Source organism: Vombatus ursinus, unplaced genomic scaffold (assembly GCF_900497805.2).
Source record: "Vombatus ursinus unplaced genomic scaffold, bare-nosed wombat genome assembly UNPS02001419.1, whole genome shotgun sequence".
Classification (NCBI taxonomy): Eukaryota; Metazoa; Chordata; class Mammalia; order Diprotodontia; family Vombatidae; genus Vombatus; species Vombatus ursinus.
In genome coordinates, this window is record NW_020941197.1 from 31,137,207 (window position 1) to 31,158,518 (window position 21,312).

The 21,312-nt window shown below is 36.7% G+C and overlaps 1 protein-coding gene across 1 annotated transcript in view; it reads right to left on the bottom strand.

Moving 5' to 3' along the window:
* The window catches only part of GSK3B (glycogen synthase kinase 3 beta), a 162,186-nt gene extending 146,769 nt beyond the window's left edge, over positions 1-15,417 (bottom strand). Inside the window, exons 1-3 of the mRNA XM_027866838.1 lie at positions 15,381-15,417; positions 14,855-14,983; positions 12,264-12,457 (exon numbers count right to left, since the gene is read on the bottom strand). Coding sequence (XP_027722639.1) covers positions 12,264-12,457; positions 14,855-14,983; positions 15,381-15,417 — 360 coding nt within the window. The remainder of the gene's footprint in view (positions 1-12,263; positions 12,458-14,854; positions 14,984-15,380) is intronic.
* Between the last annotated feature and the right edge of the window lie 5,895 nt (positions 15,418-21,312).

Genomic DNA, 21,312 nt, shown 5'->3' on the forward strand with positions numbered 1-21,312 from the left:
CACTTCAAGGGTAGGGAGGATGTTTTACTTCTTTTTCTTCCTAGTGCTAAGAACACAGTCAGCACTTAATCATGATTATTGTTGATTCAGTTGATTGGATCTTGTCTGTCTCAGGAAGCAGAAAATAGAAGATCATTTTTTAGGATTATAGGTTGTAACTATTGGGGGGGTGTCAATGTAGGAATCTGTTTTGATTGACTGCATATTTGTTGAAGTATTTTGTTTTGAAGGGTGGAAGAGAGAAAATAAATTTTTAATTGAAAAAATAAAATTTAATTTAAAATATCATAGGGCTTAAGTAAGGATTTTTGTTGGTAAAAGGAAACTAATAAAAAAAAACTGTCAGACATGTTGGGGAAAACGGCTCTCTGTCTCATTTCTCCATCCATAGTTAATCTCACCTACAAACTAGTGTCATAATGATAAGCTTTAAAATATACTGAGTATCCAAATGACTACAAGTTAAAACTCCAAACACCACATCCAGCATTCAAAAGATTGTACAATTTGTTCCAAATCTACCTTCCCCATTTTAACCATCACTTCTCCTCTAAAGACTCCAATCAAACTAAAAACTATTATGTTCACACATCTAACCTTTTCCCAAACTCTTTGATGATTATTCAGTATTAGTTTTACAAAAGACTTTCATTTGTTATCTCATCTGATAGTTACAAAATCCTACAAGATAATACAAAAAATATTATTATTCCCCATTTTACAAATGCAGAAAAAAAAAAAGACTCATTAATGGTCTTGCCCATGATCATACAATCAATAAATAATACATGGGGATTGGAACCCAAATCTCTCCTGCCTCCAAATCCTACTACACTCATTGCACTATACTATCTATAGCCACAAATTTCTTCCAACTCCTCATTGAAAATATTTTTTCATGCACACCTTCCTTCTGATTTCCACTGCCACCATCCGGAAAGGAGATCAATTAATATATCAAACAGACATTCATTTTTGCCTACTAAGTACCTACCATGTTCTAGGAATTGCATCAAGCAATGGGGAGGCAAAAAACAGTAAGTACCCTCAAGGTACTTACAATCTAATGAAGGAGACAACATGCAAATAAATACATACAAAGAAAGCTACATACAGGATAAATAGGGGGGAAAATTAACAGAGGGAAAGCACTAAAATTAAGAAGGACTGGGGAAGGATTTCAGTCAAAGAGGGGATTTTTGGTTGGGAATTGAAGGAAGTTAGGGAGGTTATTACAGGCATGGAGTTCATCCAGAACTGAAAGATGGAGTATCTTGTTTGTGGAACAGCCAACAGGTCAGTGTCACTGGACAGAAGACTACATGTTGAGAGGTAAAATGTTAAAAAGGTTGGAAAGGTAGGAAAGGGTTACATCTTATGAGTCTTTGAATGCCAAACACAGAATTCTGCGTTTTACTCTAGAGGTGACAGGGAACTACTGGTGTTTACTGAGTAGAAGGGTAACATGGTCAAACCTGCGCTCTGGGAAGTCGCTTTAGCGGCTGAATGGAGAAGGGACTGCAATGAGGAGGGATCTGACCCATCTGCAGAGTATTACAATAGTCCATGTGTGAACTCATTAGGGCTTGTACCATAAGGGTGGTGATGTCAAAGGAGAGAAAGTGGAATCTCAGAGAAGTGTTGCAGAAGTAAAATTGACAGGCCTCTGCAAGAGACTGGATATGAGGAGTGAGATGGTAAAGAGTCCAGGATGACTCTGAGATTGTGAGGCTGAGGGACTGGACCTGTCAGAAGACCTTTATGTGAATCCCAACTCTACCACTCAGAAATGATTTACCTTTGAGCAAGGAATTTTCAATTCCTTGGAACTGTTTCCTCATCTTTAAAATGAGGAAAATGGACTAGATATCAAAAACTCCTTTAGTCTCCACATTCCATAATATTTTTTCTGCCCAAAACACACTCTCCAGAAATCCTACCTATCTAATCTCTGCCCAAATGAAAGTGCCTTTACAAAACCTGCATTTAACTACTCAATCAAAAATTATCTCCCCTAGTAGGCAGCGTTTAGTGACAATCCAAGTATTTATCTCATTTTACCTTCAAAAAGTATCTTGTAAGGGCAGACAGTAAATGGGGACTATTATTATTCCTGCTTTAAAAATAACAATAATGAGAATGATTAAACACAAAAGAAAGTCACATTACTTTAGTGACAGCAGGAAAATAGAAAAACCAGCCTAGCCCAAGACCACATTTAACAATAGAATACTGATTTGAACCAAAACCTCCTGACACCCATATCAGTATTCTTTTCATTAGAAGAAATAGCTCCTACAGGAGGGACATATACACAGCAATAACTATTACTTCTAGGGTTAGCAGTATCAAGAAACGCAATATACTGAGGTTCCAAATTAAGAGTTCAACCTCTCCCCGTCTTCTCATTCTGTATACCTTTTATCTATGTCTTTTAATACTGGTCACAAAGAGAATGAGGCAGTTTGCCACACTAGGTTAAATGAGGTAGTTGGTCACATCATGCTTCCAGAATGGGGGGAAAAAAAAGCAAGAAGAATTTTGCAAAGACTTGAATAGCATATACAATGTTTATTTTCTACCACAGTCAAGTAAGCACTATACAGGCACAAAGGACAGGTTGGTCTCTCTCCCAGAAAAGGAAGTAAAGGATTCAAAGAACACTTTTCCACTTCTCTCTCTGGTTAACAGAGAATATGCAATGTTCTTCAAAAGGTTGGGGGTAAATTGATAAATGCTCAAAGGATATGAGTAGGCCGTTTTCAGATGAAGAAATTAAAACCATCTATAGTCATATGAAAAAATGCTCTAAATCACTATTGATTAGAAAACAGAAAAATTATAAATGTTGGAAAAGATATAGGAAAATTGGAACACTAATGCACTGTTGGTGGAGTTGTGAAATGATCCAACCATTCTGGAGAGCAATTTGGAATTATGCCCAAAGGGTTATAAAAATGTGCATACCCTTTGACCCAGCAATACCACTTCTAGGGCTGTATCCCGAAGGGATCATACAAATGGGAAAAGGACCCACATGTACAAAAATATTTATAGCAGCTCTTTTTGTGGTGGCAAAGAATTGGAAATTGAGAGGGTGCCCATCAATTGGGGAATGACTGAACAAGTTGTGGTATATGAATGTAATGGAATACTATTGTGCTGTAAGAAATGATGAGCAGGAAGACTTCAGAAAAACCTGGGAAGACTTGTATGGACTGATGCTGAGTGAAGTGAGCAGAACAAGGAGAATGTTGTACATAGTAACAGCAACACTGTGTGATGACTAACTTTGATAGACTGCCCTTCTCAGCAATGCAAGGATCTAAGACATCTGCAAAAGTCTCATGATGCAAAATGGTATCCACATCCAGAGAAAGAACTATGGAGTTAGAATACAGATCGAAGCATACTATTGGCTATTTTTTTCTTCTGTTTTGTTTAGTTTGCTCTTTCTTGTGGTTTCTCCTATTGGTTCTAATTCTTCCTTATAACATGACTAATGTAAAAATATGTTTAATAAGAATGTATATGTATAGCCTATATCAGATTGCGTGCTGTCTTGGGGAGGGAGAGGAAGAAAAATTTAAAACTCAAAAGCTTATGGAAGTGATTGTTGATAAATCAAAATAAATTATTAAAAAAATAAAATAATAAAAAGGTAGGGGGTAGAAGGGGTAGGAGTGAGAAATAAGAGGATCTGGTTTCAAGGTTGTTGTGTCTTTTTTTAAGGCCCTGAAGAAGAAAAAATTAAACTAGACTTGTATCTAAAGGTTGAAAGAATGTGACACTGTTGAAAAAGTAGAACCTAAGGAACTAAGGAATAGATAGGGACTTTTCCCCATGGAGAGAGAAGATGTACCAATAGAAGAAAAACCAGTTGCTTGAACTTCAAGGAACCAGGCTATGGATCATGGAGTTAAGGCATATAGAAAGAAGAAATAAATAGTGGTAGCTGATGATTCCCTGCAAAGCGTATGGAAGTACTTAGTTGTGGATCTGAAATTATTAATACAGAAGCCTGTAAATCTTCCTGGAACATGTATCCAGAACATAATAGAGGACCTCCCAAAACTTGTCAAACTACTATTCACTTCTGTAGATTCACATGGGAGCAAATGATATTACTAGAATTTATTGCTAAGAATTAGGAAGTTCTGGAAAAAAAAAAACTCTTAGAAAAAGTGGATCATTGCCTCCATTTCCTTACCTCCTACGCTCATTTCTCAACCCCTTGTAATCCAATCACACTAATCATCTAAAACTGTTTTCTCTTAACTGATAAATCCAATGGCCTTTTCTCAGTTCTGATGCTACTTGACCTCTCTGAATCTTATGACACTACTGCACAACATCTTCTGGAAACTTTTTCCTTTTGGTTTCTTGATCTCACATCCCCTCTTCCTCTCCCTCTCCCTTCTTCTGCACCCTTCCCTTCCTCCCTCCCATCTGACCATTCCTAGAGCACCCTAATTATGGGTGTCCTCCCAAGGCTCTATCTTGGGCTCTCTTAACTTCTCTTTGTCCTTTCACCATCTTCCGCGGGGTTCAATTATCATCCGTATGGAGATGACTCCCAAGTCTAAAGTAAAAATCTACAAATAATGAGCACAACATTTTGATATCAAGAAAAATTCCAGGATGTATTATTGAAGAACTGGTTAGTAAAAGTCTAAAAAGGGAATCAATGTCCATAAAAATCTCAAGCATTTCTATAAAGTAATAATAAATTTCTATAAAGAAATAACAGAAAGGGAAATCTCATTCAAAATGGTTACAAAAAGCATAAAAGATCTAAGAGCAAATCTACCAAAATTCACTGAAGACTGTGGAAGGGTAATGGTGGATAGTAGGTAAGAAGGCAGATGGAAGATAATCTGAAAGGGGAAGGCATTAGCAGCTGGGGGTAAAAGGAAAGGCCTCCTGCAGGGTTATCAGCTGAGCCTTAAAGAAAATCAGGAAAACTAAGAGGCAGAAGTTATTAGGGACAGGCTATGCAAAAGGAGTCAGGAGGTGGAATATCATGCATGCTCAAGGAACTTAATATAAGTAAGCCAATGTTGCTGGATCATTGGGTACATGGAGGGAGAATGGTGTAGAAAGATTGGAAAGGTGGGAAGAGGCTAGGTTATAAAAAGCTTTAAATACCAAACAGAGGACTTTATGTTTGATCCTGAAGAATAGTGACAATAGGGAGCCACTGGAGCTCACTGGGAGGGGGAGTATGTGACATGGTCATACCTACATTTCAGAAAAATCACCATGGTAGCTGAGTCTTGAGTATGGGCTGGAGCGAGGAGAAACACGAGGCAGGGAGACCAGTTAGAAGGCTATTGCAATAGTCCAGGAGAGAGATGAGGAAGGCCTGAACTAAGATGGTGGCTAGATGAGTAGATAGAAGGGGAAATATATAAGAGATTTTGTGAAGGCAGAAATGACAAGACTCAGCAATGGACTGGTCATATACGGTGAATAAGGGTAAGTAATCCAGGATGACACTGGAATTGTAGAAGGCCGGTGACAATAATAGGGAAATTTGAAAGTGGAGAGTTTGGGAGGAAAGATAAGTTCTGTTAAAAAAAAACAAAACTATGTTTTGGTGAGGGGAAAAGTTACAGGCAACTAGGATGTCACCAGGTGGCAGTAGGGCCTTAGTTGCTGGCAAACTACACAAAAGAGAGAAAAATAGACCCAAGCTGTCAATTGGCAAATCTAACCTTCGGAAATCATAGCAAACATCACATGATCTTCCAAAAGTACACTCCCCAACTTGCAACCAGAATGAAAAGGGTCCTACGTGCATAATTCATGTGACTACTATCTAAGACCTTAAAGAAGGTGTATTAACGAACCCTGCACTAGGTCACTCTCTATCCCACTGGACTTATGAAACATTTCAAATCAATAATTATTTCTTAAACTTCTACTTATGACACTGTGAAACAGATACCTCCTGCTATCAAGGAGCTTTTAATTTAACAAGGGAGACTGGGAAAGAAGACAAACAATGCAAAGCAAAATGAGAGTAAGTACAAAAGAGAAGTACAAACAAAATGCTTTGAGAAATATTCCAGATGGAAGAATCATCGATAGTTTCATAGGAAAAAGTAGCATCTGAGCTACTTGATGTGAGGAATTTCAACTGGCACATTTGGGGAGAGGGACATTCAAGATACATTCAAGTGCTGAGAAATGATGTAAGAGAGGTGAAGGCAAGACAAGAACATTTGATGATGAATAGTTCAGTTTGGTCATACTGTAGAGCATATAAAAGAGATAGTATGAGATATACCTGGGAAAGTCATTAGAAACCACCTTCTGAAAGGCCTTGAATGCCAGGATTTAAAAAGTAACCTTAATCCAATGACAATGAAAAACAAGTGAAGATTTTTTAATGTGAGACTGACCTCATTACAGAAGTACTTTAGTCAGTTTAAATGGACATTAGTGTGACGGAAGTATTAGAGCAGAACTCAATTAGATTATGGAGTTCTTAACCTTTTTTGCATGCGTCACGCATTCTTTCGGCAGTCAGGTGAAACTTATGGACCCCCTTCTCAAAATAACATTTTTAAACATACAAAATAAAATATAATGGGTTACAAAGGAAACCAAAGGTCAGTGAAAAGAGCAATGTAATTTTTTCAAGTTCATAGATTTCCTAAAAATTATTCAGACACCTTGAGGGTTTGTGATCACCAGGTTAAGAACCTCTACTTAAAAGAAGCAAAACTAATTCAAAAGTGTGGGAGCTGGAACAAGGAGACAGGTGTAAGAGATGTGTTAAAAATGAATTAACTGGACTTAACATGCTAAGGGTGTGGGAGAGGGAAAAGATAAAAATGACTCTAGAGTTTTGAGACTAGGCAACTTGAAAGAATCAACTCATGTCTCTCTGTTGCCTAAAGGACAAAATTCTCTGGTCAGCTTTTAAAATGCTTCACAATTTGGCCCCACCTGATCTTTCCAGCCTCAAAGGACATTATTCCCTCTCCCCAAAGCCATGTTTCAGCCAAACTGGTCTTCTTTTCTGTTTCTACTCACAACACTATCTCTGGGTCTCAGACATTGCTGTTCTTCCCTCACTCTTGCAATGCACTCCCTTCCTTACCTCATCATCTTCAGGAGTCAGCTCAAGGACTACTTTTTCACTTGACACCTTTGTGATTCCCCCTAGTACCTTCTCCCTAACTACTTTGTATTTAACTATTTTGTATTTATTTGTATTTATTCAATATATACTGAACATGTATATTTGTCATTTCTTCCACTAGAAAATAAGTTCCTTACAAGGAAGGATTGTTTCATTCTTTGTACTTATAACCCCACTAAGTAGCACAGTGCCTGGCATTTAGTAAACATGTAATACTTCATAGGTTAATCATAACAGAGGCAGAAGGTTGGTTAGTGAAGAAAAGTTCCATTCATGTTGAATATGGATTCAATTAAATATTAAAGTCTCTTCCACAACGAATAAGCTCACCTCTTGAAATCTTCAGACATTACATTGCAAAAATGGAATTTTTCACTCAGGCTCAGTGGTAGCATAAGTTTTTTAGCATGAGCGCTTTTAATAGAGCCATATTAGCAATTCCGTACTAAGAACCTTTTCTACTAAGTTGTGTAAGAAATAAAATTGATACAGAGAAATTACAAGTGAGGTACAGATGAAAGTAGCTAAAGTTCAACATATAGTTGAGAGGAAGCATTCCCAGTAATCTGCAACTTGCAAGCTATGTCATCATCTCTCCCTCACAAATAAGGTGCAAAAAAAAAAAAAAAATTAAGCTCCCAGCACCATCGCAGTACATCCCCTCTAAAAGGTGAAATCAAGTTGAAGGGCTGGGCCAGGAAGGCTGTGATGAATCATATGAAATAAAAGGAGAGTCACGTCATACAAACGAAAATAAAGCCAACTTACTAAGTTACAAATTTACTGGGACTTAAAATTGAATTTGTATTTATTGTAGGTTAACTAGTTCTTTGAAAATGGTGAAGCTTTTCCTTGGCCCCATTGCCAGGAAACAACTACCCACAATTACTATCACTAGCATCCCTTTAAAACAGCCCAACTCCATAAAGACAACTCAGTATATCATTGTAGGCATTTCTAAAGTCTGTCCCACCAAATAAATTCTGAATAAGTACTTTTCTGCAAAGAAACTATTCACAAAAGAGAACTCAATCTACAAGCAAAATATAGGTGTTAGGTTATTAGTGACACTTGCTATTTAAGAAATTCCTAAACAGACAAAATCTTAGACATATTCTATGTTATTTCTAGCTTAAGGGTCTTCCTGATTTTCTTCTCTCTCTGATTAGTCCTCTTTCTTTTTTGGTGACTTCTTATGCTTATTATGGCCCATGACAGCTGGTGTTCCCCAAAGCTCTGTCTTAGACTTTGAACTCTTCTCTTTATTTACTTTGCTCCCTTTCAGGTACCCACATCGAAGCTTCAACTATCATATTTACACTGTTGACTCCTGAATCCATATAATTCTGAAATTCTCAGCACCTTTCCAGTAGTTTTTTTTGGGGGGGGGAGGGGGAGGTGATGAAATTGGGGTTAAGTGACTTGCCCAGGGTCATATAACCAGTAAATGTCAAGTGTCTGAGGCCAGATTTGAACTCAGGTCTTCCTGACTCCAGGGCCAGTGCTCTATCCACTACATCACTTAGTTGCCCCCCACTACTGTATTTTCCAAGTGCCTGAGAAGGGATGTTTACTTAACCTGTGCTGACAGCACAATAAATTCAACATGACTAAAACTGAATTCAGATAAAAAACATTATCTTAGAATAAGTCAGGCTCTTCCCCACAAAAAAACAGGGAAGCTCTATTATCCCGTCCACTTCTGTCAATGGCAACATTTCTCCAGTTCCCCAGGCGATGTCAAATTTGGAGTTATCTTTGGCTGCTTTCTGCTCCTCCTTCTCTTATTATACACAATTACTATTATGAAACATATATCTATAAGCAGGCTCACAGGATCATAGGATTCTGAGCTGGAAAGGGCTTTAGGATCATCTACTCTCATTTTCTTTTCACAAATGAGGAAAATGACCTTGAGTAAGGTTAGGTGACTTGTCCAAGAGCACAAAGCAGCAGGGCCCAGGCCTAGTGTTCATTTGACTACACTGTGCTACCTCTACATGTCTATATGTGAAGACTCACTATTTTTAATCACTGATACATCAGATTTAGTCCTTGATTTTTCAATCCATAACAGTAATACTCTCTAGATCAAGGATATTCCAAATCCAGCATTTTTCTTCATTATACCATGGTCTGCATTGTCTTCCCCAGTAGATAAGCTTTTTTGTCTTTTTATCCACAGTACTTTGTACATAGGAGATAGGGATAAGGAATGGACCTAAAAAATTCATTGGTACAAGGAACTCCCAGGTAAAGAAACTGCCTCTTTCAACACAAGTTGGCATTTTCTCTCTAATTTATAATCTTAAGAAGTTGCCCAGAATACTGAGAAGTTAAATGACTTGTCAAGGGTCACACAGCCATTATCTCTAAAAGGCCAGACTTGAATCCAGGTCTTCCTGGTTTAAGGTCACTGTCTATCCACAACACTCTGCTGCCTCTTCTATATATCCTGTACATAATAGATGCCATTTGGTGCCAGGGTGAAGTAGCTGAAAGGTGAATTTAAATACTTAAGAAAGTGGTGCCAAATCAGAGTTCAGGAATTGCATCAGGTCTTACCAGGACAGTGAAAACTGTCGATCCAATTAAAACAAAGAAAATAAAAACTTCATAAAGAAGGGTTTTACTGTAAGTATGCAAAGTACAAGTAAACAGTACTTGCAAATGTCCCAGATACAAAGAAAAGTACTATGATTCAGGCAAGGTTTGAGTGCCAAGGAAAGCTAAGGAAATAGGAAGCAAGAAATGGTCACTCACCTGGTCAGCCTCTGCATGCACCCAAGTTCTTTACATCTAGCCTTCCGTTTCCTTATCTCTTGATATACAGAAGCTATTCTGGATGTATAATCTAGTACTGCTATCTCACTGCTTTGATTTACCATGAATTGGAATACTCAGAGCTAGAAACACATGATGTGTCTCATCTGTATGTCCCTGTCTCGATTATGTCCTACTGAGATGTCACAAACTATTTGCTCAAGAGGAACACAGGCTTCTACAAAGACAGGTCCTAGTTTTATTTTTTTATTTCAAATATGCTGCCTGATGATATCTAGCATTTTGTGAGCATCTGGGACTGCAGCAGCATATTAGACTTTTGTCTGCCCTGGTTAGAATAAATCTGGAGAAATGTGTTAAGTTCTGAGTACAATATTTTAGGAAGAAAATTAATAATCTTGAGGGCATCCAGGGGAAAGCCAGCAGGATGATAAAGAACCTCAAGTCATGTGAGAATTGGCTGAAGAAACTGAGGATGCTTGGCTTGGAGAAGTGAGAGGGAAGAGACAACAGCAGCACAACACCCATTCTGAAGTACTTGAGAAGATGCCTGTAGAAGGTAAACTAGATTTAGACTAGTTCTTTTGATCTCAGAAGGAATGTAGCTGCCAAGATGCAAATTTGGATTTGATGATGATGAAAAACTTTTAAAGAGAGTTTTTCTCAACAGTAGAAAGGAGTGTTTCAGGAGCTAGGAAGTAGGTTGCCCTCACTAGAGATCTTCAAGCAAAGGCTAGATGTATCACAGAAGAGATTATTTTTCAGGTTCAGCTTAGAGCAGACGGGCACTGAAGTCCCTCTTAATGTGAAACTTCTTTGACTGTTCAAGAAATAGATACAAGTTAGTTACTCCTCAGTTTTTTTCCCTGGGACACAAAGCAAGAAGTTGAATGCCTATCATGCTATAAATACAGATGGCTATATAACGTCCCATCTTACTAGCATAAAGAAAGCTCATTAGATAATTTTTGCCTAAACCAGGGGTGGGGAACCTGTGGCCTCAAGGCCACATGTGGCCTTCTAGAACCTTGGGTGCGGCCTTTTGACTCAGTCCAAGTTCTATAGAACAAATCCTTTTATTAAGGGGATTTGTTCTGTCAAGTTTGGATTCAGTCCAAGGGCCGTACTTCAGGACCTCGAGGCCTCAAAGGCCACAGGTTTCTCACCCCAAAACCACGGGTCTGCAGAGAGCCTCCCCAAATTTATCCACTGGGTTTGGCTTTTCATTAACTATCTGAACTCAATGTCTTCAAGTCACTGTTTCTCAAATCAGAGGTTTCAACAACCCACAGTTTTTCTCACACAATTTAACCTTAAATTGACTCTTCTATGAATACCTCAAAAGGTCTGCAAAACCCTTAAGGACAAGGAATGAATTCTTTTAAGAATTATAATCATGTTACTCTAAGGGAGTGAAGCTATTTCATTTTGAAATGACTCATTCACCGAGTAGGAATCAATGGAGCTCTGAACATCCCTCTTTCTGATTCCACTAAGGAATGAACCCTGAACATTGCCTATATTAGAGATTGGGAAGAAGAGTCAGTCAAAGAGAAACAGAACAAGTGGCCAGAAAAGCTGAAAAATTATGATAGTGTGGCATCACTGTAGCAAAGAGAACAAATTTTTTCTAAAAGGAGAGAACAATCAACAGTGACCAACACAGAAATACTCTTAGCTTGTTCTTATACTTTAACCCAAGAAATGTGGATCCAATTTAAAGAAGTTGGTGGCACAGGTAAATAATTTAGAAATAAAAGAAATTTCTTATTCTGAATTGAATGAGGGCAGATCCAATTATTTTTGAATGTCAGTTGCAATAGTACATTAATGCATTTATGCATGGTTTAACTTTAACAAATTCAACAAATAAATTCTGGAAGATATTGTGTTAACAAGAAGATAGATCTTCTATCTTCTCTAGAAACTATCTTCTCTAGAAAAATTGTTTCTTCAAGGTTTAGTAACTCCATTTCTTTCAACGCAAAAACATCATTTTTAGAAACACATACTTTCCCCTCTCCATTGAGACTACTACCTATAAGGCCATATATAAAACAGAAGATATTTTCTTAAAACAAAATAGGGAAAAAAAGAGAAGTCTAAGGAAAAATAAAACTTACCTTTCATTTGAATAAATCATCATCCCAACTCTAACACTACTACTCCCAAACTATACTCTTCAAACTATATTTGCTGAACAAGTTAAAATCTTTACACATGAGTTACTAAAAAATTTGCCCAACAGAAGGAAATGAAAGAAAATATGATTTGAAAAATGACATTAAAATAATCACAAAAACATGTAAAGTTACAGAAGTCTCACCTTAAATCTCTTGTCCTGCAGTACTTTTTTGATGGCAACTAGTTCTCCTGAATCACAAAGTTTGGCTTGATACACTACACCAAATGACCCATTCCCGATCACCTTAGTGTCTGTATAACTGACTTCCTGTGGCCTGTCTGGACCTTGTCCAGGAGTCGCCACCACTGTTGTCACCTTGCTGCCATCCTTGTCTCCTGGAGAAGAAATCACAAAAAGCATAGTATCAAAATAAATCTCCATAAACAAATCTTCTAGATTCTAGATACATTATTACAATTACAATTAATTTAAGAGTGCCTGAGTGTGAGGAAAAACTGCTTTGGAGGGTTATCTTAAGTCTCTTTGTACAAGAGCAGCTATCACTTAGAAACTCCACAAGAATATATTCCGTATGAAAATTTTAAAAAAATTAAATCACAATGAAGCAGAAAACCTCTAAGTACACTGTCATCATTTGGTAGGGGAGGATACAGAGTCTTAGAATGGTAATGGTTAACATTTTTTTTAAATTTTTTACTTTTAAAAGAAAACAATACAGCCATCTGAAAATAAGATCTCAAACAAGGAAAACTGGTATTAAATACAATAAGAAGTATGAACGTTGGATGAACTCAAAATAGAAATTAAGAAGCACTGTGGTATAGCAGAAAGAACATTCAATCTAGAGTCTGAGAACATGGGTTTGAATCTGTGTGACCTTAGAAAAGTCATTTGCCCTCCCTCCCCAGATCTCAATCTCCTTCTCCATAACATGAAGGTTTAGAACTGGAGTTATAGAGTTCCTTCTGACTTAGTATCTATAAGCCCATCCATCACTGTCCTCCATATGCTATACAGCACAGAATATTAAAAAGCATGAAAGCACTATTGGAGGATATCTATGCTAAAACCCTAATATTCAAGGAATCGTGGAAAATTACAGATAAAAGGAATATTAAAGGTCTGGCTAGCCTTTTCATTTTGCAAATGGGCAAATTTAATTTCTTATACTGAGATTATTCAACAGTAAAGTTAAAATATATTTCTTTTATACAAAGATTTTAATGTTTTGATGTTTTACAATAATCTTAATAACATAATTTTAAAACATTCTAACATATGTTATAAGTAAATGCTTAATCAAAAACATGCTCATTTCACTTGATCTATCTTTATTTCTATTTTAATATGTATTAGTAATGAAACAATGCAGTTAAGCATATCTGTGGCTGTGTGAATCACTTGATCAAACACTGAGACTAATGGTTTTGGTTCCTTCTGAGACATTCTACTTTTGTTCTCCTAAATAGCTACACAAGATTAAGGTGGCCCTAACTAACCATCTTTAAAAGGTATACCCCTAGTCACAAAGGGGATTCAGGCAAGAAAATATGCATGTTTATCATCAGTACTAGAAAAAACTCAATGCTATATTCCAGGCGTCTTATAGCCATGAGCTAAGAATGCTTTTTACATTTTAAAGTCAATTTTTATTGTATGTAAAAATGTAAAAGCCATTCTTAAACAGAAACAGGAAGTGACGCCTGTTATGTCCTATTTATGATAGATCAGAAACAGCAATTTTAAATACAAAGGAAAATTCATATAAGTTGTAAATAAAGAACATATACACATTTTTTAGAGAGACAGACAAACAGTGCTAATTGGTACCTTATAAATTTGTGCTATACTACTTCAAACGGGTCTTCACAGCAGCAAGGCAGCATTTTTATTCCTGATTCCCTATCTCACACTTTATAAAAGCTATTCCAAATCTTCTATTCCTTCCTCAAGCCCCCCATGACTCCTCCTTCTTCCTCTCAGTTGAGGAACTTGGCCCTAACTTTATTGAAAACAATGAAGGCCAGTCAACAAGCTTCCTCTTCTCCTATATTCTTCATTTTGAAACTCTGTGATATGTCCCACTTTATTCTCCTTTCCACTAGTCTGTCAAAGAGAGATAGCCCTTCTCCTTGCCAAGGTCAATCCCTCTACACATGTACTAGAACCCACCCCTCCCATCCTCTCCAGTGGACTGCATCCTCAATCATCCCCCTTCTTATCAATCATCAACTGATTCCTTTCCCTACTGCTTTTAAACATGCCTTAATCTCTCTTGTGCTCAAAAAACCTTCATTAGACTCTACTACTGGGGGCAGCTAGGTGGTGAAGTAGATAAAATTTCAGCCTTGGAGTCAGGAGGACCTGAGTTGAAATCCGGCCTAAGGCACTTGATACTTACACTTACTAGCTGTGTAACCCTGGGCAAGTCACTTAACCCCAATTACCTGAGCTAAAAAGAAAAAAAAAAGACTCTACTATTCCCTCAAACTATCATTCTGTATCTCCCTTTCTCAAATCAACTTACGTAGTCTGTATTTGCTGACTTCACTTACTCTCCACTCAGTCTCTATTGCAATCTGGCTTTCAACCTCATCTTTCAACTAAAATTGCTCTCTCTACTATCACCAATGAACATATTACCAAATCTAATGGTCTGTTTTCAGTCCTCTTCCTTCTTGATCTGCATCATTTGACACTGTTGATCACCCTGTTCTTTTGCATACTCTTTTCTCTATGGGTTTTCTTGACACCACTCTCTCCCGATTCACCTTCTGCCTGTCTGGCTTCTTCTTGGTGTCTTGCTGGCTCATCACTCTTCTCACACTCCCGAGCTCTGGGAACTGCCAAAGATTCTGTTCTGGGTCTTCTTCTATTCCCCTCTACTCTCTCTTCATAAACTCATCAATTCCATGGGTTTAGTTATCAGCTTTATGAAGATAATGCATAGATTAGACAGAGAGATAGAAATAGACAGAGCCAGCTCCAAGATCTTCCCCAAGCTTCATTCTCAAGTCACCAATTAAGTATTATACATATCAAACTAGAGACACCCTAAATGAGATACATCTAAAACTGAACTCACTATCTTTTCCTTCATACCGTCCCCTCTTTCAGACTTCCTTATATGTGTCAAACGCACTACCCTCCTTTCAGTGCCTCAGGTTCATAATCTTGGCATTATCCTGGCCTGTTTATTCTCTCTCATCCCACATATCCAATCAGCTGCCAAATTTTACTGTTTCTACCTTCAAAACCTGTCTCACATTCAACCCCTCTATCCACTCACATAATTACCACAGTAGTTCAGGCCTTCATCATCTTCAGACAACATTACTGCAGTCTCCTAATTATTTGGCCTCTCATCTCTCTAGTTCATCCTACACAATACTATACTGCCAATTGATGATTTTCCCTAAGCATGGATACGTCCATGTCCTACCCTATTACTTCCAGGATCAAACATAAAATCCTCTGCTCAGTTTTTAAAATTCTTCATAGCCTTCATAAATCTCTCCCTACCTTTTCATTCTTCTTATACTTCACCCCTTCCACATACTCCGCAATCCAGTGATATTACCTTTCCTTGCATACAATACTCCGTTTCCAACTGCAGGCATTTTCACTGACTGCCTCCTCATGCCTGAAATTCTTTCCCTTCTTCATCTCTGCTTACTGCCATCCTGTGCTTTCTTCAATCCTTAGATTAAGTTCAACTTTACCCAAGACGACTTTCATAGGACTACTTAATCTTAGTGCCTTCCCTCTGAGAACATCTCTAACTGAACCTGTATACATTTTATTTTTAACATAGTTGTTTGCATGTTGCCCTCCCACTGGATTGTGAGATCCTTGAAAGAAAGGAGTGTCTTCTACCTTTCTTTCTAAGATCCCCAGTACTTAGCACATGGCTGGTGCTTAACAAATGCCTATTGTCTATTCAACCAATTCCAGTCAATTCCTATTATCTTTAGGATCAAATAAAAACTTGTCTGTTTAACTCTCTGACATACAGTTATACACACATATATATACACACACATACACACATGTGATGTGTATATCTATGATATAGCTATATATTTGTTTATATATCTGATGTTATACATATTTGTTATATAGAAATATCTGCTACACACGTTTATATATATAACCATATGTATATATGTGTATGTTAATTGTTTATACATCTTGAATACTAAACTCTTATCAGAAAATTGTAATACAAATTTTGTTTTCCCAATAGACCACTTGCCTTCTAATCCTCAATGTATTCATTTTGTTTGTGCAGAAGCTTTTCAGTTTCATGCAATCAAAATTATATAACTTTTTTTAACTGTACCCTTGTTTAGTTAAGAGTATATCTCTTACACCCAGTTGCCCCTAGACCAACACTTCATATCACAGTGCATTTAAATGGATAGGTGACATTAATATTAAAACTCACACTATAAAAAAAAATTATAAACCTTCATTGCTCTATCATCCCCCCCCTTTTTTTTAAATCAATACTGGATGTTTTTGATAACTGCTGCTTTGTAATATGGTTTAACATCTGGAAATGCTATTTCTACTTTGTTCCTATCTTGTTTCATTATTTCCCTTGATATTCTGGAGATGTTTTATATTTCCAAATCAATTTTGTCATTTTACTGAGTTCTGTAACTATCCCTTTGATAATGTGATTGATATAGCACTAAAAGCATAAATTAGCTTTGGTATTTTCATTTTTATTATATTGGCACACCCTAGCCATGAGCATTGAATATTCCACCAGCAACTTAAGTTGTTTTTTTTTTTAAGGAGTACTCGGTAACTGAATCTATGCAGGTATTTTGAGTGCTTTGGTAGACTGAACCCCAGAGATTTTATGCATTTTGCACTTATCTGGAACTGATTTTCCTTTTCTATTATTGCCTCTTGATTTTGTTACTATGTAGAAATGCAGTTGAGTTTTGAGGGTTTATTTCATAGTCTACAACTCTGCTGAAGCTACTTCTTGATTACCGCATCTTTGTTGATTCTCTAGTATTTTCAAATAATCCATCATATCATCAGCAAATTGGGACAGCATTATCTTCTCTTTATGCCTTCAATTTCTTTCCCTTTTCTTATTACTCTTGCTAGTGTTACCAAAACTTTATCAAAGAACAATGAAAAGACTGGGCATCACTGCTTTACTCCTGTATTTATTGAACCCCACTATAAATTATGCTTGCTTTTGATTTTAGATACTTTTTGATACTAAAAGAAAGAAGAAAAGGTTCCTCCACAGCTATACTTTATGGGGGGCGGGGGTGTTGCATAAATGTATGTTGTACTTTGTCAGTAGCTTTATCTGCATCTATTGAGATAATCATATGGTTTGGAATGTTTTTATTCTTAATATGATTAATCGATTTCCTAATGTTGAAACATCCTTGCATCTTTGGTATAAATCCAACTTGGTCATAATGAATGCTTTCTGTAGTTTTGCTTAACTTATTATTCCTTCTTTTTTCTAGTTATTTAATTATTTCCCTTTTTTCCTCTCAGTTAAGTAAGCAAATAAAATCCCTTTCCAATATTTTACATTTTCTTTGTCTTTTTCTAAAAAGAATTTCTTTCTATTTCTGAAATCAACAGGCTTTTTTTAGGTGTCTACTTCAATTAGGAAAGGGGAAAAGAATAGCAGTGGAGAATGGTAAAAGAATACCAGGGATGATTCAACATGGGGGGCAATAACCAAGAAACTATTTAGGCTAGTATGCCAAACAAAATGGCTCATCTGGCAGGTTACACTCTACTGAGGGGTTTGCTGAGTGACTCTGCAAGTTCTCTCTCTCTCTCTCTCTCTTTTTTCTGTTGAGCCAATTGGGGTTAAGTGACTTAACCAGGGTCACACAACTAGTGAGCGTTGTGTGTCTGAGGCTGGATTTGAACTCACGTCCTCCTGACTACACAGCCAGTGCTCTATCCACTGTGCCACCTACTTGCCCCGCCAAGTTCTCTTTATCCAAAGGTAAAGGGATCACCACATTTCTGATAAACTAATATAGAAAGGTGATTCATTTCTGTAGAGATAGGTAGTAAAATAGAATAATCATTCTTTTCTAGCTGTCAGTTTATTTATAAGTAGAGAAAATGCTATTTTTTGAAAATACCTTAACTACATTTGATTTTGGATTTTGTCCAAAGTAGAAGTATAAGAGTAATATAAACTCAGAATCAACTCATCATATGATGAACTAAACACTAAGCATTTACAGCTGTCAGTTGAAATATGTTGTACTCTGACTATTAAGAAAAAGCATTTTAATCATTCCTTTCAAGTGATCAAAATTCATTCAAATTTAAAATCATAACTATGCTTCATATCCAAGAAATTGTGCACCAGTGAGTCTGATACCAGCTTTCCTGGAACACATAGTACATCAAGTCTCACTGCTATTACATGACCCTACTCATGACATCAGAATCCATCTGCCATTTCACTGCATCTCCTTTCTGTGGATTACCTAAATCCAAAAGAAAATAAAGCAATGACTGACAGTTCCAAACTCCCTTCTGCTAATGATATATCTTGATTCCTCTAGGCCCTAGCTTTTCTAAAAATCTCAAAGAATTCAGAATCAACAAGTTTAAACTCTGTAACATTAAAACTTAAAACTGTATCTCTCTTTTTTTTTTAAAGGCAGGCAAATCACAGATTCTATTACGTAAATCTTCAACAGATATCACAAAAATAAAAGATGGCAAACTTCAGACTAATCAAAGCAGTACCATCATAGAAATAGAGCATTTCGATGTAGGGAAAATTGTGAATTGGTTCAACCATCCTAGAAAACAATTTAGAAATATACTAGAAAAGGCATTTTAACACAGAAATACTAATAATGGACAGACAGACACACACACACACACACACACATACACTCCCATGGTGATAACTTGGCAAAGAGAATGGTCTCGTGTGTACAAAAATACTTTTAACATCGCTTTTTGTGGTAGCAAAAAACTGATGCAAAATGGATGCTCATAAATGGATGAAAAAGTATGTGTGTAAATGTAATAGAATATTATTATACATTATATATAATAATATATAAATAATTAATAGGAGGAATTCAGAAGTTATGGGAAAATTCATATGAACTCATGGTTCTGCTTCCTTTACTCTAGAAAGAACAATTTAATACAATGACCATAATTATGTAAAGAAAAACAATTTTTAAAGATATTAGAGGCAGCGAAGTAGCATAGAGGACTTAAGAGTCTGGAAGAGCTGAGTTCCAATCCTGCTTCAGAAACTTACTAGCTGATTGACCTTAAGCAACTCACTGAACCTCTCTCAGATTCAGTTAACTCATCAGTAAAACAGGAATAATTATAGCACCTCCCTCACAAGGTGGCCATGAGAATCAAATGACATAATATTTGTAAAGTTCTTGTAAGACAAAAAAATTAAATTAAAATATCTGAACCCTGATCCATACAACAACCAGTCCTGACTCTGAAGACAATGAAATATACTTCTCTTGGCTGAGTAGTGGTTGACTAAGTATATAATGAGGCATCTGCTGTCAGATGTGGTTTGTTCAGTGGCTGTTTGCTTAAATACACTGCACTGTGTTAGGAGAAAAATTCTAAGAAATGGGTGGGAGTCAAGGGAACTACAGTTTGTAAAGGGAAGATGGTAAGGGATTCACAGGATAATGAACCCAGTCAACTCATATTCCTCATACAGGGCATTCCATAATCGACTTGGAGCATTTTCACTGGTTGTTCCCCCTGCCTGAAACTCTCCTATCTCTCATCTCCACCTCCTACCTTCCAGGGCTTCCTTTCCATTTCAGCTTAAGTCTCTCCCTCTGCAAGAAGCCCCTCTCATTCCTCATCAGTCTTAGTGCTTTTCCTCTGAGATTATCTCCAACTGATCCTGCGTGTATCTTGTTTATACATAACTGTTTGCAAGCTGCCTCCTCCACTGGACTGTGAGCTCCCTGAGATTAGGGATCATTTGGGGGGGGCCTTTCTTTGGATCCCCAACACTTAGCACAATGCCTGGCACACTGAGTGCTTAATAAATATTAGTTAGTTATTGGTGAGGTTTTTTTAATAACCCAAAGGGAATTTTCATGTAGCCCAGTTCTGGGCATCTCAAACATAAGAGGTATGTGTTTGTAAATATTAGGTCAATCTGGAACCTACCTAGGTTATGACCAAATAATATCATAAGATATATTACATATTTAAGGAGTTAGATGATCTTAGAAAAATCAATAATAGTGTATTTTACCTTTCAAAAGATTCTTTATGTCAACAGCGTAACAATAAAGTACAAAGTGACTAGCTTTTTTTCTTCCTAAGGAGACAACTTTTCTAGATTAAGTACAGAAATGAGAAACACAGCCACTAAGTAAAGCATTCAGAATAAGCAACAACATCAATTCTGATTGCAATACTTTAAGATTCTGTAGTTTAAAAACTGTGCCATATCTAAACTACAAAACCATATCTCATAATCTTAACTTCTCTAATACAGAGCTAAGAACACATCGCAAACTTTTCTTTTAGGGCAAACACTTAGAAAGCAGAGATAGTCTACTCCTAGTGTTTCTGAAAAAAAAAAATGTTAATTGTATTTTCAGGCTCTGATTAAGGCTGTATGAAGAGGAAATAACATCTCATGACAATGGTATTTGTTTCCCAATAAAAGTGGAGGCTCAAAATTCCCTCTAATCAACCAAGGAACTAATAATACATTTCAGTTTTTCCTTATTTTATTGTAAATCAGAATGCTGTCCCAAGAGCAATGGAAAAGATTAATGGAAAGCGACTTAAACAGCATAATGATTATCCTAGAATGGAAAGCTAAAAAAGATTTTGCGGGAAGAACTAATTTCATCAAGGTTAGACTGGCCCAACGAAAAATTTTTCCCAAATGACCTGATCAAGGGTCCTTACTCATCTATGTAGTAAGGAATTCTGCTTATAAGGGATTTCTCTAGGCATATTTCTGAAATGGTCTTTTCCCTTTTTCTCTGCCTGACTCATTCCCCATGGCTCTGAGTACTGCTAATATGAAAAATAAAAGAAGTCAGAAGAAAAGGAAAAGGAGGAAGACAAAGTCCATAAAAGGTGATTTGCACTTACTAAAAATAAATGTAAAAAATGTTTAAATCTGCTAAATTACATTTAGGGGCCAAAGCTCACGGGCAAGGCAAAAACAAAACAAAACACTACAGTC